Source organism: Arvicanthis niloticus, unplaced genomic scaffold (genome assembly GCF_011762505.2).
Source record: "Arvicanthis niloticus isolate mArvNil1 unplaced genomic scaffold, mArvNil1.pat.X pat_scaffold_694_arrow_ctg1, whole genome shotgun sequence".
Taxonomy (NCBI): domain Eukaryota; kingdom Metazoa; phylum Chordata; class Mammalia; order Rodentia; family Muridae; genus Arvicanthis; species Arvicanthis niloticus.
In genome coordinates this window covers 20322-48009 of record NW_023046306.1, presented here as the reverse complement: position 1 = coordinate 48009, position 27688 = coordinate 20322, and the positions used below count along the sequence as shown (strand labels likewise).

The following is a 27688-nucleotide window of genomic DNA, read 5'->3' as shown; positions in this document are numbered from 1 at the left end:
CTTCAGCTTCTGATGTTTCAACTTGGCTTTTTTAAAAAAAAAAAAAAAAAAATTAATCTATTCTAGGTTTTCCTGGCAGAAAGTACTCTCCTCCCCCCCCCCCACAAGCCTCATCTTCAAGTACATAGACCTCAATTTTAGAACCTTCATTTTACTATTTCTATTTACATTTATTCTTTAAATGGATCTCATCTGTTAATGGCTATAATGGTTAGCTTTAATTGTCAATTTGACCCAATCTTAAATCACCTGGGAAAGAGATTCTTAATGAGTGATTATCTACATTGGGCTGGTCTGTGAGAGGATTGCCGTGATTGATGTAGGAAGACACAGCCCACTGTGGGCAGCACAACTGGCCTAGTTTTCCATTGCTTCCAATAATAGTGTGAAGGAAAAAAAAACAAAACAAAAAAAAAAAAACAAACAAAGACCCTCAAAATCCTTTCCACAATTGGGACTGTTGTGGCTTTAAATTGGAAATGTCAACTCTATGCTCATGTATTTGAATATTTGGTCCCTGCCTGTGGCACTGCTTAGGAGGCTGTGGAACCTTTAGGAGGTTGAACCTTATTAGAGGAAGTTGAACACTGTGGGTGGACCTTGAGGTTTTATTTTATAGCCCAGCCCTGCCTCCCATCCTGCTTCTTACTGCCAAATGTGAGCAGATGGTCTCATGCTCTTCCACCGCACCAATGAGCCACAGCCATGTCCTCACCTCACCTCCAGGATGGACTGTTTCTGGACTCATAAACCATGAGCCAGAATAAACCTTTATTCCCTTACCTTGCTCATTGTCAGGCACTGGATCCTAGAGAAGAGTAGCTGAACCAGTGCCTCCGCTGCCTTCCTAAGCTCATTTTCCAGCACTCTTCTTTTTGTTCTCTGTTCTGCAGGTGCACGAGTTGTTTTTCTACATTCTCACTATATTTTATTGTGTGTGCGTGCTTGTGTGTGTTTGGGTTCACACATGCTATGGTCTATGTTTGAAGGTCAAAAACAAGTTGTAGGAGTTGGCTCTGTCTTTCCTCCTTGTAGGTTCTGAGGATGTACCTAGTTTTCAGGTCAGGCCTGGTGGGCAGTCGTCTTTCCCTGCTAAGCCATTTCACTGGCCCTGTTTTCCTTGTATTTGCTGATACATTCCTGTCTTTTACCCTTTAATTTTATTTAATTTTACCTGGAATCCTGACTACAGAATCTGATAGATTTAATGGCCTCTTTCATCTGGGCTTTTTAAGGTTAGTTACTGCCTCTTAGAGAGGCCTTTTCTCGTTAGTAAAACTGTATCCTTTTCTTACTATTTTGTTAATCTATTTTGTTCATTTTTAATGGTTTAATCATTAGTGATTTATTATTGTTATTGTTCATTACCCATCTTACACTGAATGCAAACGTTGTGAAGGCAGAATCCTTGACTGCTTTACTCACTTCTGGGTCCCACATATCATAAGTGCTTAAATACTTGCTCAGTAATGCTACCTTTTAGCATTTTTATCAGATGGTAATGTCTAATATGGAAAGAGACATGAAGCTCCTTGCCTCTCTCCTTTCCTTTCTTTTTTTCTTGTGGGTTTGTCTGTTTGCTTATTGGAGACGATTTGGCTGTGTAAGCCAGCCTGACCTTACACTCAGGGTCTTCCTGACTCAGCTGCCTAAGCGCTGGAATTAAATGTGGACGCCATCACACCTTGTAACATTCTTACTTGAGGGTGATTTTCAACTTTGTATTGTTTTAATTGTCCATTAATTTGTTAATATATACCATCTGTCTTTTCTGCTTCTGGTGTGCCAAAAGATTTAGTGTGTTTATGTCTGAAAGACTTTATTTTTTTAAACTGTAAAATTAGTTTTTTCTTGTAAGGTTTTCTCAGCCAACCATACTTATTTTATTTCGATACCTATATAGTCCCTAAACTCCCTGGTTTGTACCACTTTTGAATTTATATTAACTTATAAACTCTCTAAAGGAGTATAGCTGGGACTGGGGAGATTGCACAGTAGGACTAGAGGCTTACTGTAAAACCCAAGGATATGATTTTTTAATCCTCAGATTCTAATAGGGGAAAGAGAACATATTTCTCTCAGGTTATTCTCTGACCTTCTCATGGATGTCATGTGTCCCTTAAATTAGTAAATAAATGTAAAAAAATTTCAATACATGCTCTCTGGTTCTGAGCTTAATTTCTTAGTGAGTGACCACCTTAGGATATACTAGGTCTGTTGACCTAAAAGTCTCTATCCTTTTATATATATTTTATTTATTTTTTTATGAGACAAGGGTTTGCTGTATAGCTCTGGCTGTCCTAGAACTCACTCTGTAGACCAAACTGGCTTCTAACTCAGTGTTTGCCTGTCTTTGCCTCCTAAGTAGGGGGAATTAAAGGTGAGTAACACCACTGCTGGCTGTTAAAATTACGATTATTTATACATATATTAATTCAGCCTTGTTATTGGTTTATCACTTTGTCTACTATATTGTTTTAAAATATTGATGAGACAATTTAAATACTTAACTATGACTCTTGACTATCGTCCTGGTTTCTTGGTGATTATTAAATTACTTTTATGGTCATCGAAGTGTGTAGTGTTTATTTCTCTTCTTGGGTCATTTATTTCCTTGAGTTTAATATTATAGTATCTTAAAATCCTTAAGAACTTTGCTTTAAAGCATTTATTGCTAGTTATTGATGAAAATTAACTTTTAAATTCTTTAATTTTATATCTTGTTATTTAATGAACATAATGAAAATATGTAGATTAAAAAAATCACCATTGAAGGATTCTGCAAACCAATAGCTTTCTTTTTTTCTTAATTATATAAGTAAAGCTTAAATAATTTCTTCTTATCCCTCCAAAGATAGACTTTATTCTACCCTATTTATGCAAGATCGTCTTGGATTTTTTTGTGATTGGGAGAGTTGAAGGTTATATAATGTTGCTGTCATTTAAAATAAAGGAACCAGTCACAGGTTAATTTTGATAGTCAGTTCTACTACTTAACTAAAACAATGGAAGTTTTTAATATTTGAACATTTACCCTTTTCTTCTTTTAGTTGATTATAGGCATAGTGAGACCAGTGCAACAGCTCTGATGGTTGCTGCAGGACGGGGTTTTACGAGTCAAGTAGAGCAATTGATTAGTATGGGAGCCAATGTCCACAGTAAAGCATCAAATGGCTGGTAAGTTTAGATTGTATCCATTCTTTGTAGATCATTATATAGTTGCACATACCTTTGAAATTTTCTTATGATTGTCTTTATTTTAAAATCTATTGTATAATAATTGATGGCACAGCTATAATGAGTAAATAATTTGGGTGACTAGTTAGGTAATTTTGAAAACAAATTATTTCTCAGTCTGATATCTTTGAAATTTGCAGGATGGCTTTAGATTGGGCTAAGCACTTTGGACAGACTGAAATTGTGGATCTTCTAGAATCTTACAGGTAAAACCTTAACATTATTTAAACTTAATTCTACCTTAAAAAAAAAATTGTAGCCATGTAAATCATAGAGGCTGTAAAAGGAAAGGCACTTAAACTCCTTTGACCAGAGATTTACTTTTGTAGTTGTAAAAGAATCTTCTTCAGGTTGTTAATAAGACATATTGTATTATATTTACTTTATTTAAAAACTTTTTTGAAAATTTGAGAGATTTCCACTTAAACATGGTATACGGAGAATGGGGAGGTAGCTCAGTCAGTAATGTGCTTACTGAACAAGCATGAGGACCTAACTTTGATCTCCAGAACCCACATAAAAAGAGCCCATGTGATGGTACATTTCTGAAATCTCAGCACTGGAGAGATGGAGACAGGAAGATGAGTGGGACTCCCTGACTACCCAAACTACCATTTACCTGGCAAGCTCCAGGTCCCAGGAAGAGACCCTGACTCAAGAAGAAATGGGGATAGTATCTAAGAAATAACAAATGAGGTTGACCACTGGCTTCCATACATAGGCTCACATGCATGTGAACAGAGGTGATCATATATAAATCCGTATGCACATGTATACTCATATTCAAGGCATGGTAGATTCAAATGTATATTTGTATATTTTGTATATTTGTCTCTGCATTTCCCCACACTACACCAGAATGGTGATTTTTGTTTTTTAAAGCTTGAACATTTAGGGGCCTATGTAGATAACTCGGTGTTAAAAAATGCTTTCTACAGGTTTCAGCATTCATATAAAGGGGGCTCAAGACTTCCTGTGATTCCAGCTCCACGGTGTCTAATGCTCTCTTATGGCCTCCATACACATAAATAAAAGTAAATCTTGAAAAAAATGAAAGTTTCAAACTGACGAGCAGAGAGGACATGAAGCAGGCCATGGTAGCTGACAGCTGTTCTTCATAAGTTTTGACGTGATAGGTATCATGATGATTAGAAGTAACTAACTTAGCAAAGCTAAGAAACCTCACAGTACCAGTGAGAAACAAGCTGATTGTAGTGTCAGAGTTCTGTATATACTTGTTCTGTGACCTTTCAATGGCAAAGGCCAAAAATTAGTAGATTTCCTTTAAGTTCTCTATGATAAGTTTGTAGCATGCGAAATCATCTCCTGTACACACATGATGTTCCTTCCTCTCTTTGGCAGGAATGGGAGGTTCATTAGAAATCAAGATGCAGAGCCTTTAGGCTTAGACTTTGACCATCAGGTTCCTGGGTACACTGGGAAGTGGAGATAAGTTATCAAACGACAAAAGGGTTTAATAAAAGGTACAAGGGAATAAGAATGGATTAATTTGCATTCTTCTAGATGTTGACCTCCAGTTGAGCCAGCACCACTTGTTGAAAATGCTGTCCTTTTTCCACTGGATGGTTTTAGCTCCCTTGTCAAAGATCAAGTGACCATAGGTGTGCAGGTTCATTTCTGGGTCTTCAATTCTATTCCATTGATCTTCCTGCCTGTCTCTGTACCAATACCATGCAGTTTTTATCACTACTGCTCTGTAGTACAGTTTGAGGTCAGGGATGGTGATTCCCCCAGAAGTTCTTTTATTGTTGAGAATAGTTCTCGATATCCTATGTTTTTTCTTATTCCAAATGAATTTGTAAATTGCTCTTTCTATCTCTATGAAGAATTGATTTGGAATTTTGATGGGGAATTGCATTGAATCTGTAGATTGCTTTTAGCAGGATGGCCATTTTTACTAAGTTAATCCTGCCAATCCAGGAGCATGGGAGATCTTTCCATCTTCTGAGATCTTCTTTGATTTCTTTCTTCAGAGACTTGAAGTTCTTGTCATACAGATCTTTCACTTGCTTGGTTAGATTCACGCCAAGATATTTTATTTGTGGCTATTGTGAAGGGTGTCATTTCCCTAATTTCTTTCTCAGCCTGTTTATCCTTTGAGTAGAGGAAGGCTACTGATTTGTTTGAGTTGATTTTATATCCAGCCATGTTGCTAAAGTTATTTATCAGGTTTAGGAGTTCTCTGGTGGAAGTTTTAGGGTCACTTAAGTATACTATCATATCATTTTGATTAGAGACCTGTCTGCTCCTGACAGCTTCCTGTATTGAATTCTAAGAAGAAATTGAGCATCTTTGGAGTTACTCCACTTGTGGTGAGACAGCCACTAGACAAGAATTGCCTCTTTCCATCTACAGACAAATTACTGTCCAGAAAAGGACACACTTGCAGAATAGTCAACTGATTATATCTGCCTAGACAGAGTAATCAGCCCTTAATAATTCTGGAGCACTAAGGTCTGTCAGATGATCCTGGGCCAGAAGGCGGAAGAACAGATGCTCCAACATTTTGTAGTAGAGGGAGTGTCCAGGTGTTCAGAGGTCTCTATAAATTGGCTAAGTTTTAGAAGCTATGCTTTGTGCTTTCCACAATTATAGTTAACTCAGTCATTCTGGATTTCTGATGGGGTTGAAAACTTATAGTCTCATAGCCAATCCTGGCTATTTACCTTGAGAGAAAAGATTTGAGTGGATGGTTTTCAGCTGACATTCATTCTAAAGCCAAGGAAAAAGCCAGGTTCAGAACTAAGTGTTTTAGTTAGGATAGATGACAGAAGTTCTGGCTAGTCAACAAAATGGTAGACTGGGTATTAGGACTGTCTTGTACCTCACTGGTACAAATTGGCATAATTATGCTCTAATTGTATTTTGAGAGAAAAGTTTCATTTTAACAGGAAGGGTGATGTGTAGGAGGAGCTAAGGTGGGAGGAATACTGAGAGGAAGAGAAGGAGTAAGAAGAGGAGGAGAAGAAGGAGAGGAGAAGCTAGGTGATGAGAGAGAGAAGGGGGGGCATGGAGGCAGATGTTCAAGTGTCTCCACTAGTCAAGGATGGTTGATATATCTAGGTTGGGTAGTGGATTACACCTCTGATTGAGCATTACCAAACTTATAAAGCCTTTAATTAACATTTTTAAAAAGTGTATAAATGCAAAAAGGAAAAAGGAGCATGGGTTAGGGGTTTTCTAAGGGGTGGGGGATGGGGAAAGGGGATGGCATCTGAAGTGTAAATAAAATATCCAATAAAAAAATTTAAAAAAAATAGAGAAATCCACAGGGATGGTTTATTTGTGAGATAAGAAGAAAATACTTTCCCCAAACTACATAAAAGCTTTTCATTCAGTTTTTGCAAATAATAAAAAGCATATATTTAATAAACTGTTTTAGAAATGCAAAAAAAAAAAATAAAGGTACAGACTACACATTGAAATATAGTAGCAAATAGATGGCAGTAAATAAAAAGAAATGGCTAAAAAGTATTGAAAAGGGCCCTGGATCATGCGACTGTGGATTTTAATTAGGCTTCCATGAATTTGTATTTTAATTAATACTGCAAACATTACTTTGACTAAAAAACAAAATGAGAAAAAACACCATTGCAATATGGGTATTCCCACTGCCATCCCCCCTTGTGTGCATGCATGCGTGCCTCTGTGTGTGTGTTTCTGAAGATTGAACTCTGGACTTGAGTATGCTATATGAACATTCTTTCATAGATCTGTGTCTGTGGTTCCTAATTATTTTTCATTAGAACTTTTAGATAATTTTACTCAGATACTTACATAAATTACATAGATTTTTAAATACTAAAGCAGATTTTAATGTACTTGAGAATACATTGATGGCTTCTATTTGACTTTATCTTAAATAAAAACTCTCATATAGCTATATCTTTACTAAAAAAAATCTCAAAAAATTAAAATATGGAATTTGAGGTTAAAATGTAGCAGAGGCACTTGGTTCAAGACTATAATAAAATACTTTATTTTGTAAAGTAAAATTTTATTGAAATACTGCCTTACCTCAATTCACAGTTAGTGACTTTTTTTAAAGTTTTCAGAGTCACCGCAGTCAACATTAGAACATTTTAATCATACACAAAAAAAAAAATGGGCCCATCATCATTTACTTATTTTCCCACCTGACTCTCCTAGTTCTTAGGCTAGTCACCAGTTTATTTCCTCTTTCTGTAACTTAGTATTTTGGGCATTTTGTGTAAATAGACCAATATGATATGCAGTCTTTTGTAACTTTCTTTTTTTTTTTTTTTTAAATCTTACTGATTTCAAAGTTTATCTGTTTTATTTCCAACCAGTAGTCCCTTCTGTTGATATGCCATGATTCATTTGTCAATTTATGACTATTTGGGTTATTTTCACTCTTGACTATAACAAGCAGGAACACAAATATTTAAACTGACAGTTAATATAGATATCTAACCCTGTCTGTCTGTCTGTCTGTCTGTCTGTCTGTCTATCTATCTATCTATCTATCTTATCTATCTTATCTATCTATCTATCTATCTATCTATTCCATTTCTCTTCCATCTGTACCTAGGAATAGAATATCTATGTGATATAGTAAGCACTGTTTTCCCTCTGGAGAACTGCCAGTGTGACAACATTGCTGGATCAGTCTACATTTTTTTCTAGGAACGTTTTAGTATTTCTGTACCATCCGTATCACTCAACTGCCTCTTTAATGTTAGCCTTCTTTTTGGTTGTGGAATGGCACCTTTGTAGTTTGGGTATATATTTCCTTAGTGACAATTTATGCTAAGCATCTTGATATATTTATAAGTCATTTTTGCATTTTTAATGGCGTGTCTTCAGGTTGTAATTTTTCTAAAAGCACTTATTAATTTTAAGTTCAATGATATGTTTGCAATCAATGCAGATAATACATGAAGTGACATAGATAATACTGAAGTAACAGCATCCTTAGGGGATATTGGGAATTTGGTGGGAATAATGGGAAACGTTGGTCTTGAAAGTCTTACTCTTTTCAGTAAAAACTGATTTGGTGTCTTTCTTAGCGCTTCGTTGGAATTTGGAAATCTAGATGAAAGTTCCTTGGTTCAAACAAATGGAAATGACCTCAGTACAGAAGACAGAGAGCTGTTGAAAGCTTACCATCATAGTTTTGATGATGAAAAAGTAGACTTGGATTTGATCATGCATCTTCTCTATAATATCTGCCATAGTTGTGATGCTGGTGAGTACTGTTTGAAAGAACTGGAGCAAACTTTGTTGGAAATTAGTATTTACTTATAAAATTTTTTCTGGAATTCTATTGATATATGCATATAGTGATTCTTTTGTTATTGTATACCAATACTTGAACTCACATCATATTATCTTTATGACTAGTTTTGTTTATTATGTTTGATTTCATAAGATTAAATATTAAAATTGTTTTTTTCAAGGTGCAATATTAATTTTTCTACCTGGATATGATGAAATTGTTGGTTTGAGGGATCGTATCCTCTTTGATGACAAGCGGTTTGCTGACAATACACATAGGTAAACTAAAGATTTGTACTTGTTCCTTATGCTAACTGACAGGTACTAGAGTACTTTTTTTTTTAATTGTTTACAGGTATCAAGTCTTTATGCTTCATTCAAATATGCAGACATCTGATCAAAAGAAGGTATTAAAAAATCCTCCTGCAGGTGTCCGAAAAATAGTAAGCATCATAAGATCGTTTATGTTCTGTTTTTTAATTCATTGATCTTTTTTCATATTAATCATAAAATAATATTGCATTTCAGATCCTTTCAACCAATATTGCTGAGACAAGCATCACTGTCAATGATGTTGTCTTTGTTATTGATTCTGGTAAGGTGAAAGAGGTATGTATGAAGAAGTTGTATTTGTGCTTCATGAAGACTGAGACTTCATTTACTGGAAAATTTATAGATGAATTTAACACAATATATGTTGTTTTTACTAAACTATTATAGCTTAAATTTAGTATGTGGGGTATATTTTGGTGTTCCAACGAAGTAGACAAGAAGATTATTTCTATTTACTAACTACTACTAAGAAAGTAAAAAGTTTGAATAGTTATAATAAAAATTGGTCACATCACGGCAATATGATTACATATTTTCTGTTTTTCTCCTATATGTGGAGATGGGTCATATTTCACTTGTTCATTGATATCATCTAATGCATCATAGATAGTATATAGTAGGTGTTTTAAAGATATTTATTAAGATAGAACCTTGATTAACAAAGGAAAATAATATTGGAATCTAGAGCTAGGGAGATGGCTCACTCCTTGTTCTTTAAGTGCGAGAACCAGAGTTCCAGTCCTTATCACCTCTGTAAAAGGCTGAACATGTCATTGTGTACTTGCAAACCCCAGTGCTAGGAAGATGGAGACAAATCACCAAATCAGTGCACCCCAGGTTCATTGAGTCTCAAAAACTATAGTGGAAAACAATCGGGAAAAATGTACGCTGTGGACCTCTGGCTTCCAGATGCAGAGTCACCCACACATGCATAAAAACCAGCAGCAACATAAATCAGGGTGAACACCACAACATGTATTCAACAGTGCAAATGACTACCTGGCTATCTGTTGGTTCTTTCATACCACTGTGGCATTTCATAAATTGCAGCAAAGACCTCAAAGTGTAAAATATTTACTTCTGAGCCCTTTGCAAAAATTTTTTTTCTATGATAAATAAGTAATAGCATTTGTTTTCTTTCAGTATTAACATGACTAACAGTTCCCAGTGCTACTAACTTTTGGTAGATCATATAATAAAAGTAATTGGTTTTTAAGGAAGAGATGACTAAGTGAATATAAGTAATCATTTTTAGTGTTAAAATTAATGTTTTGATATAATTTTAGAATTATCTTACAGAGAATAAAATTTATTATAGATTTTGGTCAAATTTATTGTAAAGAAAGAATAAACTGTTCCTCCTATGATAGTGTCAATAGAGGTAAGCAATAAGCCTTTAAATATCAACATTTACCAGATGTGTTGCATACCTGCACTCCCTGCATGGGGGAGATTGAGACAGGATGGTCTAAGTTCAAAGCTAGCTTGGCTATGTGCTAAGAACCTGTCTTAAAGAGGAGAAAACAAAAAGTGCAGATTCGTTGCTCTTAAATTATTTAAAGCTGAAGGAAGTAGGTTTTGAGTATTTTAGAAATTAATTTCTTTAGGTGTTATCAAATCATGACTTATGCACAGAGATAATTTCAAAATTTATTTTATATATAAAACTAACAAATGGAGCAGCTGTTATAAGCTAAGTAGCATATTTTCAAAAATTCGTTATTAGAGAATACATTATATTTGCTCTCTGTAATTAATTTTATACAAGAGAAACAAGGACACTGAATGCTTGAAATACATATTTTAGTTAGAAATGTATTTAAAAATATTTCTTCTAGCAGATGGTGGTTGGTTGTTCATGCCTTTAATCCCAGCTCTTGGGGGGCAGAAGCAGGTAGACCCCTGAGTTTGAGGCCAGCCTGATCTATAGAGTTCCAGGACAGCCAAGACTACACAGAGAAACCCTGTCTCAATTAAAAAAGCCTGAAACAAAGAAAAATTTCTCCTCCAGCATATATTTATTCACTCTAGGTACTTTGAGACAGGCTGGCATTAATGATTCTTTTTTATTTTCTTTTTTTTTCTTATTTATTTTCTTTGCAAAAGAATTTTATTGTCTTCTTCAGCTGCCCAGTGCCACTACTACTACTACTATTATTATTATTATTGTTATTATTGTATATTTTATTTACATTTCAGATGTTATCCCCTTTCCCCATTTCACCTTCCTCCCTAGAAACCCCCTGACCCATCCCCCGCCTCCTACTTCTATGAGGATGTGCCCCCACCCACCGACTCCTACCTCCCTGCCCTCGAATTCCCCCACACTGGGGCATCCAGCTTTCACAGACCAAGGACCTCCTCTCTGACCTATGCCCGTCAAAGCCATCCTCCCCTACATATACAAGTGGGGCCATGGGTCCCTCCCTGTGTGCTCCCAGGCTGCTGGTTTAGACCCTGAGAACTCTGGTTGGTTGGTATTGTTACTCCTTAGAGGTCTACCAGAGTCTGACATATACAGAAGGAGATGCTCACAGCTAACCATTGAACTGATCATGGGGTTCCCAGTGGAGAGGTTAGAAGACTGAAGGAGCTGAAAGGGTTTGCGGCCCCATGGGGAGAGCAGTAATGATTCTTTTTATATTTTCCTTTGAAACATACAGGGAAGGCTTACTTCATGGTAACTCAGCAGGGTGTTAAGTAGAAATGGTTAAAAATTTTTACTTTGAAATGTTTAGTTTGGTAAATCATTTTTCCAGAGATTTACTCCTTGAGAAGCATTTCAGCAAATAAATATTTTTCTGAAAATACCTTTGTTTTACTCTCTCTCTCTCTCTCTCTCTCTCTCTCTCTCTCTTCTCTCTTTCTATGTCTCTGTCTCTCTCTGTGTCTCTCTGTCTCTCCTAAATATATAAATTCAGCCTGCTCAGTGTGTCTAATGTAACCTGTATATATGCCTCAGGACTGACCACTAATTAGCATGTTCTTGTCTTGGGAAGACCATATCTCCTGCTCTCAGTATTCCCCATTTGCCTATAATTCTTTGTCTAGGGTTGAGTCTCAGCAAACTTTCGCCATTCCATGGCAGAATGTCCATTGATGTTGTCCTTGTTCAGGTTATGTCTAGGTAGCCATGTTGATGTCACAATAAAGTCTTGGTGTCTTGTGAGAATTGCTTGTTATTACACTGCAGCAGAGAACTGCAAACAGCTCTGAAAAGCACAGCATGGGGAATTGTATAGGTCTTCTAAGTTTAGTTTGCCATTTACTGTTTATTAGAGTACTTAAAATCAGGAAACCTGAGTTTTTAAAAAACAGTTTCTTCTAATTAATCAAGAGGGGGCTTTAAGTTTAACTTGGCATGTAAAAAATATGTCAACAATATTTCTTATTTCTTCGTTAGTATGGATTATGTTTTAACATAAAAATGATTTAAATATTACAGAAATCCTTTGATGCACTGAATTTTGTTACAATGTTAAAAATGGTATGGATTTCCAAAGCTAGTGCCATACAGCGCAAAGGCAGGTAATGTACATTGTATGCATAATTTCATGCATAATTTACATTCATTTAATTGCCTGTGATATTATTACCATATACATTACATATTTGTCATATATTCTTTCTTTTATAATATGTTAGTTTAAACAGTAGTCTTAATTTTATAGTATCTTTGCCAAGCAAACTGTTTTGATAGTTTAAAAAATTGATTAACTAGAAAAATTTAAATTATTTTCCTTAATTTATTTTCAATGTTTGTTAGAGACACATACATGCTATGGCACATGTGTGGTATTCAGATGATACCTTTCAGGAACTGGCTTTCTTCTACCATGTAGTTCCTGAGAATAGAACTTAAAGTCTCTGGGCTTGATGGCAAATGCCTATAATCTCTGAGCTATGTCACTGGCCCTTTTGGGGTAATTTTTCAAAAGTTAAATTTAGGCTATGTTGCAAGCCCAAGTGATGTCAGACATCAACATGGAGGGAGAGAGGGGAATTGAGCACATATTCCCACCTGTATCACTGGAGCTATTGGAAGTTGTTAGCTGCTGGGAGAGGAAGAGTTTTCTTTATCCTTTCTTGGTTGTGAACTCCATAAGAAGAAGTATCTGTCATCCATTCCAGATAGTACTTATTTTCCTAATTAGAAGAACTAAAAGGAGACTACTTCATTATATTTTCTGATGCTTTCTAAGAAAATGTCTCTGTGATGATGGAGTAAATGTCAAGGCTTTCTTGTTATGTAACCCACAATTTGTACAACTCCGATCAGTGGGCCTGAACATAGTGTTTGATAATGTCTTAGTGAAATTGATTCAATTTAAATTACTAAACATTCATGCTTTGAGTTTCATTTCATTTCAAATTTATGTTATTAACTTTGATTTCTTTGTGCGTTTTTTTCTTTAGCTATAACTGCAGATGACATGTTTATGAATCTTGCTCAGTAAATGATAATACTGAGTCCCAGCACACAAAACACGTTATAAATGTATTCATAGAGGTTAAATAAGGTTTAGAACTCATGTGGCTTGATCATGATTCATTTTTCTGTCTCCTGAATCACATTAGTGTGAAGTTTCATTATTACTGTCTTTATTCCTTATCTGAGGCTTAATTATTTGTTTTATTTTAAGGGCGGGACGATGTAGACCTGGAATTTGTTTCCGTCTGTTCAGTAGACTTCGATTTCAGAACATGCTGGAATTTCAGACTCCAGAACTCTTGAGAATGCCATTGCAGGTAGACCTAAAGCTCTAAGGCTTTGTCTCTGGGTGAGGGGACAGGTCCCATTTGTTTTCTACAGATTGGGCTTGAATAAATTCAGTTTACAAAATAAAATCATAAATTTTATGAAATGGGATATATCTACAGAAAAGATTTTTCTCTGTAAATGTTACTGAACCTTCAGATATTTTTTAAAGTTACTGGAATACATTTAAAGTATGTGAACCATTTGAGAGAGAGACAGAGACAGAGACAGAGACAGAGAGACAGAGAGAGAGAGAGAGAGAGAGAGAGAGAGAGAGAGAGAGAGAGAAAGAGAGAGTGTGTGTGTATACACCTAATTCTAGCATTTTAGGAGTCTCAAATATATAGTGTGGATTTTGAAAATTCTAGGTAGGATTAGGAGCCAAATCTTAGTTGTAGAAGGTAATCCCAACATTATCATGTAAGATGCTGAGCCTCTACCTTTGTAATTCTGTATTCACCGAGATCTCCAAATCTTCATTGCATTTCTTTGAGTTTTCTGCCTTCATGAAAAACTACTAGAAGAATATAGTTTAATTCTGTTTTTGAAAGATTTCCTCATTTTATTTTTATTTTATATGCATGTTTGTGTGTCTGTATGTAAGCATGCCTATGTATGTTGTGCCATTAGAAGCCAGCATGTTTCCTCACATCTTCTGGAGGTGGAGTTGCAGAAGGCTGTAAGCTGCCTGATGTGAGTGCTAGGATCCCAGCCTGGCTCCACTGCTGTGCACCAAGTGCTTTTAACCACCTAACTGTCTGTCCAGCCCCACATTGGTTCTTTAGTCTCTTAGCCTAGATACCTGTCTTTCAAGTGAGACAGAATCATGTTTTTAACATTCATATCCCTGTGATTTCATATTTCCAATGTCTTTGCAAGATTTTTTTTAATTTCTCTAAGATATAATTAAAAACTTTTGGAACCTAAATTATTAAATAAACTCTTCAAATGTTTCCAGTCCCCTGTCCTGATGTTTCTACTCTTAGTAGATTTAGTGGGTTTTTTTTAACATTATATTTATTTATTTTGCTTTCATGTATGTTAACCCATTTCTAAATTCCTTTCCCTAACTTAGTTTATGATTAAAGTCCTATTATATAGATCTTAGTTAAACTCCTATTATGTACATCTTAGTGTAAGTGTCATTTCTTCTTGGAAACTCTTTGACTTCTCCTAGCCTCCTTCTCCAGCTTCTTCTGGAACTTGATTACAGTTTATGCACTGCCCCCACCCAGTATCCTTTCATAGCACTTAGCACAGATATACGAAATTGTAAATAATGATGTGCTGAAGTAATCTAAGGTCTTTTTTTTTCCATTTTGCTATAAACTCAAAAGAGCAGTCATCCATTCATTTGTTGCATATGCCTTTCTGTCATAAACACCCAAATATTTGTTGAAAGGAAAACGATGATAGAATGATGTGATCATAAAGGAAGAAAAATGACTTACTGTTCGGCTAGTTTCTCTTTAAGTGGTGTGGGTAAAAGCTGTGAAAAACTGCTGCCACAAGTGGCAGTGATCATTTTGGTGTAAGTTGAGGGCGTTCCGATCAAGGTTCACTGAAGATGTTGTTCCTCCCCTATTCCTTTGTCTCTGAGACCTTGATAGTCTGTGATTGGCACACATAGTTCTCATGGTTTCCTTAATATAAAAGCCAGTGGTATAGTTTTGCTCTTTCTAATTTTTTTGCCATTGTGGTTTCAGGAACTTTGTTTACATACCAAGCTGTTAGCCCCAGTTAATTGTACCATTGCCGACTTCCTTATGAAAGCTCCTGAACCACCTCCTGCTTTAATTGTAAGAAATGCCGTTCAGATGCTTAAGGTTGGTATTTTAATTATTTTACTTGTTTGCTTTTTCAACTTAAAATTTAAGCTAAATAAGGATATGTTTTAAATAATTATATTCTTTTAAAAATTGTTACTTGATCAGTACTTTAGTGCTTTTATAATTTAAAATAGTAGATATAGTTGTTATATATATATATTTAATACAAAATATATTTTTATGTGACATGATAGCAAAAGAATATTTACATTATTTCATACTTACTGGGCTGGGCTTTTAATTTAAACATCATTTTGGGGTATGTCAATCTTTTTTTCCTCCTTTTACCTAGACAATAGATGCAATGGATGCATGGGAAGATCTGACTGAACTTGGGTATCATTTGGCTGATTTGCCAGTAGAACCACATCTTGGGAAAATGGTCCTGTGTGCTGTTGTTTTAAAGTGTCTGGACCCCATCCTTACAATTGCCTGCACACTAGCTTATCGTGATCCTTTTGTACTGCCTACCCAGGCCTCTCAAAAACGTGCAGCTATGCTTTGTAGGAAACGTTTCACTGCAGGGACTTTCAGTGACCACATGGCACTTCTGAGAGCATTTCAGGTACTGTTACTTTTCTTTATTGTTAAATGTGGTGTTTAGTTCTTATTGAGATTTTTGAAACTCAGTTGACAATGATAGCGGTTGTGTATAAACTAAATGACAAGTCTAATTTGATTATAAAATTTTAGACTTTTATAAAACTATCAGAATAATACTTTACCTTGAGTGATTAATACAGTAGTGGTATTATTTTGTTGCACCAGATGTGATTGGTAGACAATTCTTGTTACAGATTCTGTGGGTTTTTTTGTTTATTTATTTGTTTTTTTTTTCTTTTTATTTTTTATTTTATTTTATTTTATTTTTTTTTGTAGGCATGGCAGAAAGCACGAAGTGATGGGTGGGAGCGTGCCTTTTGTGAAAAGAATTTTCTTTCACAAGCTACCATGGAAATCATTATAGGCATGAGAACACAATTGCTTGGTCAACTTAGAGCATCAGGTAAGGATTTTCTACATAGGACACCTGCTTTTCCTTCATGTTTTCAGATTTAAAGTGACGCCAGTTCCTGTTCTCTTTACAACACACTATCTGTGTTATGAGCTGATGTGTATGCTTCTCTATCCTCTGTGCTTTTGCTTATTACACTGGCTGTGTAAAACTATATGAACTATATGTGTGAGAGTGTGTGTAAGACTGTATGAACATGATCAGTAGACCCTGTTGATACTGTTGGCAGAGAAACTTTGAATTTTTGCTAATATAATAAGTTGTTATATTTACTTTTGACTCTTCCAATCAAAAGTTATTTAACTCTGTGAATTTAAGTACACACACACTTAAATATAAACATTTAAGTAGATTAATATGGTTGTTGTATACATGTGGAACAGTAAAATGATTGGTAATAACTTGAAAGTATATAATTTTTCTAATGTTATTGTTTTCTTTTAGAATGGCTTCTTTGAAGGTTTTGTTGTTCTTTAAGTAACATAGTTAACCAACGTGATATCCATTAGTATCCAAATCTGGTTTTATAGGTTAGCCAAAGTATTAGGGGAAACAAGATAATTGAGAATTTAGATTTGTTTTAAGTATGGGAAAATATGAAGTAATTTTAAAATTGAAGCATACAGCATTCATACTTAACTATAGAGTTGATGTCTGAGAAAATCAAAATATTGATAGAAGTCAAAAGACTGGTTTGAGTTTCAAGTTGTGAACTTGGAGAATGCTTATGGTAGCAGCTGTCTTGGTTTGATTTCTTTTGCTATGATAAATAAAGACCATGATCAAAAAACAATCTGGGAAGGAAAGGGCTTATTTCAGCATATAGTTGTACATCACCAAAGGGAGTCAGGGCAGGAGCTAGACAGAAGCTCTGGAAAAATGTTGCTTGCTGACTTGCTCTTCATTGCTTACTCAGCCTGCTTTCTTAGACCATCCAGGACTACCTGCCAGGGATGGCACTGCCCAGAGTGGACTGACCCCTTCCTCAGCAATCAGCAATCAAGAAAATACCTCACAGACTTGTCTAGAGGCCAAGCTGATGGGGGTATTTTCTTAAGTGAGGTTTCCTCTTCTTAGATGACTCTAACTTGTCAGGTTGACAAAAAGCTAACCAACACAGCAACTGATCAATGACTTCACTGAAGAATGTGCATATAGAGCCAGGCATAATAGACATCCACCAACATCCCAAATGCTCAGACAGTGAACAGGGGGATCCATTGAGGTTCAGTTGGAGTTACATATGGTATCTTTTCCCAGTGACTCACATACTTCATCTAGCCTGAACAGATCTACACTTTGCTCTATTGGTTTTATACTTCACACTTGCCAGAATGGATAATATTAATCATGGTGTTAGATATTGTTACATTTATATGAGGTTACAGTTTATGTTGTCAAATGTCCATAAATGTTAAAGTGACTTTTGCATAATAGAAAAGATTATGTAGTGTGCACACATAATAGTGTGCTCTTTTTGTCCACCTAGGTTTTGTTAGAGCACGAGGTGGTGGTGACATTCGAGATGTTAACACAAACTCCGAGAACTGGGCTGTTGTTAAAGCTGCATTGGTAGCAGGCATGTATCCTAATTTAGTCCATGTGGACAGAGAGAATGTAGTATTGACAGGGCCAAAGGAAAAAAAAGTACGCTTCCATCCCACTTCAGTTCTCAGTCAGCCGCAATACAAAAAGGTAAAACATTTTTAATGCTCTTAGACCTTGTGGTAGTGAAGATAAGCAAAATACTCCAACTACCTCTGCTTTAGCAAAATAATTTGGAAAATGTGTATAATAAAATATTAAATCTTAGAAGAGGTAACATTGAAAAAGTAGTGAGGGAATCTGTATAAACCAGAACAAGGGCTTGCTTCACTTTTTGAGTACTAATGGACACTGTATGTTTTACTAAAGAACTTAAAGTATTCCCAGTAAGTTAAGGGATTAACTTCTTTTTTCTTTCTTTTATTCTTTTTCTTTCTTTCTTTCTTTTTTTGTCTGTCTTAATAGATTCCTCCAGCCAATGGTCAAACTGCAGCAGTTCAGGCATTGCCCACAGATTGGCTTATTTATGATGAGATGACCAGAGCTCATAGGATTGCTAACATAAGATGTTGTTCAGCAGTGACACCTGTTACTGTCCTAGTGTTCTGTGGACCAGCGAGACTAGCAAGTAATGCTCTTCAGGAGCCTTCGTCTTTTAGAGGTAAATGTAGTATGAAGAAGTATATGAAATAAACTAAGCCAGTATCATAAAAATACAAGCATTTGTGTGTTTTGTTTATAACATGAGATGATTAGAAAATAATGAATTATATTTGACATAGTGAGACAATTAGGAAAACAAAGGAATATTTGATATAATGAAGTAGTTAGGGGATAATAAGGTATATTTCATATACTGAGACAATAAGGAAATACTATAAAGTATATTTGGTATACTGAGACAGGAAATAGTAATATATTTCACTTTTGTTGAAATTTATTTTCAGTTAACAGGTTGTTGGGGTTTATTTTTATTAATCTTACTGATGGGAAAATGTTTGTTTTCTACTTGAGTTTAAGTGATAATATAAGTAAAGATAATTTTTAAAAAGTAACTAATATTCTCTTCTTTATGAAAATAATGTTTTTCTACTTATATTTAATTATTTTTTCTAATGCTATTTTTACATTTTCAGGTTTTTTATTATAGTAGGTTGCTGAATAATGATACCCATTTTTATTTATTTTATATGTTGGGGCTGCTTAAGAATATAATGAATGTGCAAGTGTTGGGGGAATGTCAGAAGATAGCATTAGGTGTCTTCATCTGTCGCTCATTCTGCCTGTCCCTTTGTGGCAGGCTCTCCATGAACCTGCAGCTTGTGCTTTCTCACTTCATCTGGGAGCCAGCATGGCTCCATGATTCTCTTGTGGGCAGAACACCTGGTTTGTTACTGTGTGTGCTGGGGTCCTAACTGTGGTCATTGTGATTGTGCACTGAGCATCCCTCACCATAGAGCTGCCTCTCCAGCCCATGCTACCACTTATTGGAAATTGAAAAACTAGAAGGAGTGTAGGAAAAAACCTAGAAGCTATGTATGTTTTAAGACGAGGTATTTTTAGATATGTTTAAGGCTGAGATGATTGGGAGACCCTAAATGAAGTGATTTTAGAAGTCATTCTGCTGTCTGTATCTCTTAGGAGTTTAGGAAAGAGGCATGGGAAGTACACATTTCAGAGCTATCAGATTGTAAATATTTTAAAGACATGAGAATGTTTTTACAGGAGAGGGAGAAAATGTTGAAGGTAAATATGTTTTAAAAAAGAAATGGTTGGCTCTGTTAACTGCTATTTGAATGAAAAGATGTAGACTGAAAATTGTAAGTTGGGTTTTAGCAATATGGCATTTATCAGTTTTCTTGTCAAGAGCAGTGTCAGTGACAGATGGCCTCAGAGGAGATTGAGTTTCATGGAGAGAGTAGAATTGACATGACAGGAACCCATATAGTAATACACCCTTGTAATTCTGACCCTCGGGTGGCAGAGGCATCAGGGGGTTTGTAAATTTAAAGCCAGTCTGGTTTACACAGTGAGTTCTAGTCAGGGCTACACAGTGAGGTACCATTTCAGCTCCCAACCCCGAAAATATTATGGCAGGTAACTCCTAAGAGAGTAGCTATGGTGGGAGTTTTGGTTCATTGCCATCATTCCTTCTTTTCATTTATTCAATAATTTCCTTGGTTTAAAATTAAGCAATTTTAATTGGTTTAATTAAGCAGTTACTTACAAAAACATGTAAAAAGCTCTTCCTTATATCCAGGCCATCCAGAGTAATGGCTCTGTATTTATTTATTTATTTATTTAGTTAGTTAGTTAGTTTTGGGTTTTTCTTTTTACATTAAATCTTTAAAAATTAAAGATTTCCTTTGCACTTTTGGTTCTGTTCTTTTCAAGAGATAAATCTCCTTACAGTCATTTATTTCTTATTGAATTGTTTATTTCATCTTTTACATATTTACTTAATTTAGATACTGCTATTTTTCTATAAAAGTTGTATTATATTTTAAATTTTTTATTACTACTTTATTGTATAAATTAGCTTATAGGATTCCAAAATGGGATTTTATACATGCTTAGTTGATTCTGTGCAGTGCTAGAATCACTCTTGTTTCTCTGCCTCCTTCCTCTCAATACCCTTTGACCACAGATTTCCCTTCCCTTCTGTTGCATGTCTTTCCTCTACATGAAGGCTCTTTTCTTTTTTCTCCCAGTCAAATAGGCTCTGTTCTAGTTTCCTGGCCTCTGTCCATATTTACTATCATCTAGATATACATATTTAACAGAGGATAGGGTCTGCATAGTTAGAGGCTAATATCTGAGTCTGGATTTACCTTGCTTAACATGTTTTCCAGTTGTGTGGATTTTTCATGTTTCTGTATGGTAGAGCACTTTCCATTGTATTTATGAAAATATACCACATTTTCATTGATGTATTGATGAACATCTAAGCTGATTTCACCTCCTTGCACTTGCGAAAAGAATAGATTAACACATCTCTACAGTAGGATACAAGGAACTTTTGGTTATATACATATGGTTGGTATAGCTGGGCAGAACCCCTAGTTCTGTATTAGCTTTTTTGAGATGCCCACACACTGATTTCCACAGTGGCTTTACTAGATGAGGTCTCTTTTTATCCAACCTTGCCAGCATTTTTTGTCTTTGGTTTTTGTTTTTGTCTTTTTTTCTTTTGTTTGATGTTGGCCATTCTGACAAGGATGAAATAGAATCTCAGTGTAGTTTTGATTTGCATTTTTTTGGTGGATAGATGTTACTTTCTAAAGTGTTAAAAGTGCTTGTTTTGTTTTTTAAGTTATTTTATTTGTTTACATTTTAAATGTTATCTTCCTTCCCAGTTTCCCCTCCAAGAACCCCCCAACCCCTACAACTCCCCTTTGCCTCTAAGAAGGTACTCCCCCATCAGCCACCCACTCCCACCTCATCCCTCTAGCATCCCCCTTCTCTGGGGTATCAAGCCTCCACAGGACCAAGCTCCCCACCTCCCACTAATAACAGCTAAGGCAGTCTTCTACTAAATATGTAGAGGGAGCCATGACCCGCCCATGTATGCTCTTTGGTTGATGGTCTAGTCCCTAGAAGCTCTGAGGGGTCCAGTTACTGTTGTTCTTCCTATGGGGTTACAGTCCCCTTCATCTCCTTCATTCCTTCCCCTAACTCTTCCCATTGGGGTTCCTGGGCTCAGTCCAGTGGTTGTCTGTGAGTATCTGTATTTGTCTTAGGTTCTGGCAGAGCCTCTCAGAAGATGACCTATACCAGGCTCCTGTCTGCGAGCAAATCTTGGCATCAGCAATAATGTTGGGGTTTGGTGTCTGTGGATGGAATGAATTGCATGGATGGCCTTTCCTTTCAGCATCTGCTCTATTTTTGACCCTGCATTTCCTTTAGACAGGGACAATTCTGGGTTAAAAATTTTTAGATGGGTGAGTGGCCCCATCCCTCCACTGAGAGCTGTGTCTACCTATTGTAGGTGGTCTTTTCAGGTTCTGTCTTCCCACTGTTGTGTGTTTCAGCTAAGGTCATCCCCGTTGGGTCCTAGGAGCCTCTTGAACCCCTAGCTAGTGGTTCCCTGAGTTCCCCACCCCCACTGCTACTTATATTTATTTGTTCTCCTGGCCCTCTGGACTTCTCTCCTGTCTCTTCCCATACCTGGTCCTGCCCCCTCCCCCTGTTTTTCCTCCCCACTCCCCTCTCCTTCCAGGTCTCTCCCTCCCTCCCTCCCTCTGCCTCCCATGATTATTTTGTTCCTCCTCCTAAGTGAGTTTGAAGCAAGCATCCACACTTTGGCCTTCCTTCTTGTTGAGCTTCATACTGTCTGTGAGTTGTATCCTGGGTATTCTGAGCTTTGGGGCTGATATCTACTTATTAGTGAGTACATACTATATATGTGCTTTTGAGTATGGGTTACCTCACTCAGTATGACATTTTCTAGTTTCATCCATTTGCCTACAAAGTTCGTGAAATCATCGTTTAGTAGTATTCCATTGTGAAAATGTACCACATTTTCTGTAGCCATTCTTCCATTGAGGGACATCTGGGTTGTTTCCAGCTTCTGGATATTATAAATAAGGCTGCTATGAACATAGTAGAGCACGTGTCCTTGTTATATGTTGGAGCATCTTTTGGGTATATGCCCAGTAGTGGTATAGCTGGGTTTTTAGGGAGAACTATTTCAAATTTCCTGGGGAACCGCCAGATTGATTTCAGAGGATTTTCCAGCTTTCAGTCCTACCAGCAATGAAGAAGTGTTCCTCTTTCTCCACATCCTTGCCAATATATAGTGTTGTCTGAGCTTTTGATCTTAGCCATTCTGTTTTGATTTGGTTGTTTTGATTTGCATTTCCCTGATGACTATGGATGTTGAACATTTCTAGGTGTTTCTCAGCCATTCAAGATTCCTTGGTTGAGAAGTCTTGGTTTAGCTCTGTACCCCATTTTTTCATAGGGTTATTTGGTTCTCTCAAGTCTAACGTCTTAGAGAGTTGTTTATTTTGGATATTAACCCTCTGTTGGATGTAGGGTTAGATCTTTTCTTAATCTCTGGGTTGCCGTTTTTGTCCTATTGACAGTGTCCTTTGCCTTAGAGAAACTTTTCAGTTTTATGACATTCCCATTTGTCAGTTATTGATCTTAGAGCCTGAGCCATTGATGTTCTGTTCAGGAAGTTTTCCCCTGTGACCATGCATTCAAGGCTATTTTCCACTTTCTCTTCTATTAGATTCAGTGTATCTGGTTTTAAGTTGAGGTCCTTGATGCATTTGACTTGAGCTTTGTGCAGGGTGATAAATATGGGCCAATTTGCATTCTTCTACATGCAAACAGCAAGTTAGACCAACACTACTTGTTGAAGATGATTTCTTTTTTTCCTACTGTATGACTTTGGCTTCTTTGTCAAAGATCGTGACCATAGGTGTGTTGGTTTATTTCTGGGTCTTCAATTCTATTCCATTGATTTGTCTGTCTCTGGACTACTACCATACCATTTTTATCACTATTGCTCTGTAGTACAGCTTAAAGTCAGGGATGGTGATTCCCCCAGAAGTGCTTTTATTGTTGAGAATTGTTTTTGCTATCCTGGGGGTGTTGTTGTTTTGCTATTCCAGATGAAGTTGAGAATCCTTTCTATTTCTGTGAAGAACTGAATTTTGATGGGGATTGCATTGAATCTGTAGACTGGTGATTTTTAGGGCCGCTTATGTATATACTATTATATCATCTGTAAATAGTAATACCTTGACTTCTTCCTTTCCAATTTGTATCCTTTTGACCTCTGTTTGTTGTCTTATTACTCTAGCTAGAACTTCTAGTACTATATTGAATAAATAGGGAGAGAGTGGACAGCCTTGTCTTGTCTCTGATTTTAGTGGGAGTACTTCAAGTTTCTCTCTATTTAATTTGATTTGGCTGTTGGTTTACTGTGTATTGCTTTTATTATGTTTAGGTATGTGCCTTGAATTCCTGATCTTTTCAAGACTTTTTGTGTTATATTTTGTCAAAGGTTTTTTTTTTTTTTTCCAGAATCTAATGAGATGATTCTGTGATTTTTTTTTTCCTTTGAGCTTGTTTATATAGTGGATTACATTGATGGATTTCTGTATATTGAACCATACCTGCCACCCTGGGATGACGCCTACTTAATTGTGATTGATGGTTTTGATGTATTCTTGGGCTTTGTTTGCTAGAATTTTATTGAGTAATTTTGCATTGATATTCATAAGCGAAATTGATCTGAAGTTCTCTTTCTTTGTTTTGTCTTTGTGTGATTTACGTAACTGTGGCTTCATAGAATGAATTAGGTAGTATTCTTTCTGTTTCTATGTTGTGGAATAGTTTGAGAAATATTGGTATTAAGTCTTCTTGGAAAGTCTGATAGAATTCTGTATTAAAATCATCTAACCCTAGGCTTTTTTGTTTGAGAAACTTCTAATGACTGCCCTGTGGGGGGTCCCAATTAAGCCTTGTGTTGGGACCAGGAGGGGCTGGGTGAGTGTCTCACTTGTGAGCCTGGTTTTATTGACCTCCTGGGAGTGAAGCTGTCTCTGGGTGTGGGAGGGGGTCTGGAGCACTGCCTCTGCTCTGGGCTAAGTTGTGGACCAGAAGGAACTAGCACATGTTTATGTTGCTTCTTTTGAGAACTTTGTTAAGATCATTGACCAATATTGATTGGCAGGAGTTTGGTTTTTTGCTTAATTTTATAGTTATTTATTTCAGAAATTAATTATTTTAGAAATTAAGCCCTTCTGAAGGCTGTCTGTTAGTTTTGATACAAGTTTTGCCATGTAGAAACTTTTTATGTAATCACATTTGTCAGTTGCTGAGGCCTTTTTCCTGTGCTAATGGGGATTCTGTTCAAGAATTTGGCATATGTCTTGAAGTGTTTCCCCTGTGATTTTCTTTAGCATTCTAAGTGGTTTTTGTTTTAAGGTCTTTGATCTAGTTTAAGTTGATTTTTATGCAGAGTGAGAGATGCATATCTAATTTCATTCTTCAAGTAGATACCAAGTTTGTAAATACTATTTGTTGCAAAGGTTTTATTTTTTTCTGTGGGGTTTGGGGGGGGTTGTTTGTTTCTTTGTTGTTGTTGTTACCTTTGTCAAAAGTTAGGTGCTGCTATGGAGCTGTTTGGCTTTATCTCTGGGTCATCTATCTATGGTCACCCATTAGTTGTCTGCTATGTGTCAGTGTTTGTGTGAGTACTATGCTGCCTTTAACACCATGACTTCGTAATATAGTTTGATTTTGAATAATGTTGAGATCTTCAGCTGTGTTCTTTCTGCTTAAAGCTGCTTTGCTATTCATCTTTGGCTGGTTTGTTTTGTTTGTATGTGTATATATTTCCATATTAATTTTAGGATTCTTTTTAGTTTAGCTCTGTGAAGAATGTCTTTTGAAATTTTGATAGAGATTATATTGAATCTATAGATTGCTTTTAATAGTATAGGCATTTCACAATATTAATCCTGCTAACCTGGGAAAATGGCTTTATAGCTTTAAAACTTTTATTCTTTTCTACCACATTTTAAGTTGTTTAGATTACTGTAAATTCAAATCGATTAATCTTATACTATTACTTTCAGAGCTGAGAAACGTAATTCTTCTGTTGCAGTGATGAATATTGTTTTTGTTTTCTGTAATTTAGTTCTTAAGATTATTTTTCTCAGTGAGGTAGATTTGCATTAAAGTACTTCCCTCCCCTTTTGGGAGTGTTTTTCCTTTATCTATACTACTAATTAAATAGTACTTATGTATCATTTTCTAGAATGTTTAAAGATACCTCCTAAATTTGGAATCTTGAAGCTTTGGGTATATCTATATCTTCTTCAACATAACTATCAATTGCACTTACACTGTACCCTCATTTATTATTTTTGTTTACCAATAAAGTTAGTATGTTAGTGAAAGACCTACCTGTAATGCTTTCCTACCCTTATACTGCTAAAATACTCTGATAATTGTCCCTGTTTTTAAAATTCAGTAGTTGTCTTGTATTTCTTTTTGAATGCAACAGCTTTTTTCATTTTAGTTAATGTTTTTTTTTTTTTTTTCAGAAAGTTCAGTATGCTATATTTATCTGTATCCTGTATTAAATTCACCATTACCTCTTGGTAACTGTGTAAAGATCGAGCATGTTTTTGGAGTCTCTTCTTTTCTTCCTCCATGGGTTCTGGGCATCAAGTAAGGCTTGTGCAGTGCTGAGACATCTTGTTGGCTCGTATTTTATATATTTAAATTAAGTTTATATTCTGTTTGATTAGATGAACTTCCCACATGAGCTGTTAGACTGTAAGAAGTATCTGATCTGCTGCTCTCTGCCATTTTGTAGTATTAGATAAAGTGGTTAATTTTTCCTGTGTTATGACAGCGGACGGCATTCCCAACGACAGCAGTGACAGTGAGATGGAAGACAGAACCACTGCCAATTTGGCTGCTTTGAAACTTGATGAATGGCTTAACTTCAAATTAGAGCCAGAGGTAAAGTACTTTGTAATAAGACATAAATTTCTTTTAGCTAATATGAATTGAAATAGCGTATTAAAATTTGTATCCTCAATATTGGTACTTTAATATTAAAAATTACCTATGGCTTGGTTTTCAATTTTCATAAACTCCCTTATACATTCTCTGTCACATCATGTTTTTCTTCTGTCAGAGGATGCAAAACAACATAGATGTGGCCCTGTATCTATGTGTGGCTATTATCTTGTTCCATTTGTGCTTCTATAATTTGGGTAATTTTTAACAAACAGAAATTTTTCAGTCTAAGATCAGGGTGCTGGTGAGAGTTCCTCCTTTTACCAGATGACACTTACACCCTGTGCCCTCAGTAGTGAAGATTAGTGTGTCCTTCCATGATGGAAAGCTGAAGGGCAAAGGAGATGGACTCCATCTCTCAAACGTCTTAGAAGTGTTTCTAGCCATTGTCGTTTCTGAAGGTCTCATCTTCCAGTACTGTTGATTGTTTCATTGTGAACTTTTAGAGGAATCAAAACCATCTAAGCTATAGTAGCAATATTTTAGTATTTCTGGATATAAAATATTGAGTATTGAATACAGAACAGCATTTATTTTTACCTTTTCTGGAGAAAAATGTGAGTTCATTCTTTTTCTGTTTTCATAACTGAATTGGGAGAGATAACATTTTTGTTATTTATATATAAGATTTTCTTGACATAGCCTTTTGTTATTGTAGGTTTTTTTTTTTAATAATCATTCTCTGTTCATTTTGGGGGGCAACCAAACTGAGTGGTCAGCACTGGGTAGGTTAACTCTTTTAACCATTGCCCTATTTGTTCATGTATTCATCATGTGAGCATACTGCAATCTCATTCCCATTCACATCAATCAAACTGCATTCGCCAAAGACCACCATGCCTTCCATGTTACACACTGCTCTGTCTTTGATAATCTTGCTCTCATTCTTGCTGCTGCTGTGCACTGACTCCTTTTTGTCCTGCCCTCTTTATTTTTTTTCTCTTCAATCCTGCTCTAAATTTTCTGTCTTAAATGGTCAATCCTTTTTCATTCTTCTGCCTTTGTAGTCATTTCTGTACATTTTAAGTGCTTGTGCTCTAAATTTTCTACTTTGTATGCCTTACTCTTTTCTTCACTCTCACTCTGCACAATTCCTGTAACTTTATTTCTCTGTGTTAGAACTGTCAACAATTATGACTCTCAAGTCTATCTCTATATGAG

At 35.9% G+C, this 27688-nt stretch overlaps 1 protein-coding gene across 1 annotated transcript in view; it reads left to right on the top strand.

Annotated features, from left to right (window-relative positions):
* Positions 1–27688, top strand: part of LOC117702318 (3'-5' RNA helicase YTHDC2-like) — a gene marked incomplete at its 5' end in the record, with an annotated part of 54837 nt that overhangs the window by 11797 nt on the left and 15352 nt on the right. The window contains 14 exons of the mRNA XM_034493534.2: positions 3051–3177; positions 3378–3443; positions 8289–8467; positions 8679–8775; positions 8852–8939; positions 9025–9105; positions 12275–12357; positions 13473–13578; positions 15295–15414; positions 15710–15982; positions 16297–16423; positions 17922–18127; positions 18443–18638; positions 26358–26467. Of these exons, the coding sequence (XP_034349425.2) occupies positions 3051–3177; positions 3378–3443; positions 8289–8467; positions 8679–8775; positions 8852–8939; positions 9025–9105; positions 12275–12357; positions 13473–13578; positions 15295–15414; positions 15710–15982; positions 16297–16423; positions 17922–18127; positions 18443–18638; positions 26358–26467 (1859 nt within the window). The remainder of the gene's footprint in view (positions 1–3050; positions 3178–3377; positions 3444–8288; positions 8468–8678; positions 8776–8851; positions 8940–9024; positions 9106–12274; positions 12358–13472; positions 13579–15294; positions 15415–15709; positions 15983–16296; positions 16424–17921; positions 18128–18442; positions 18639–26357; positions 26468–27688) is intronic.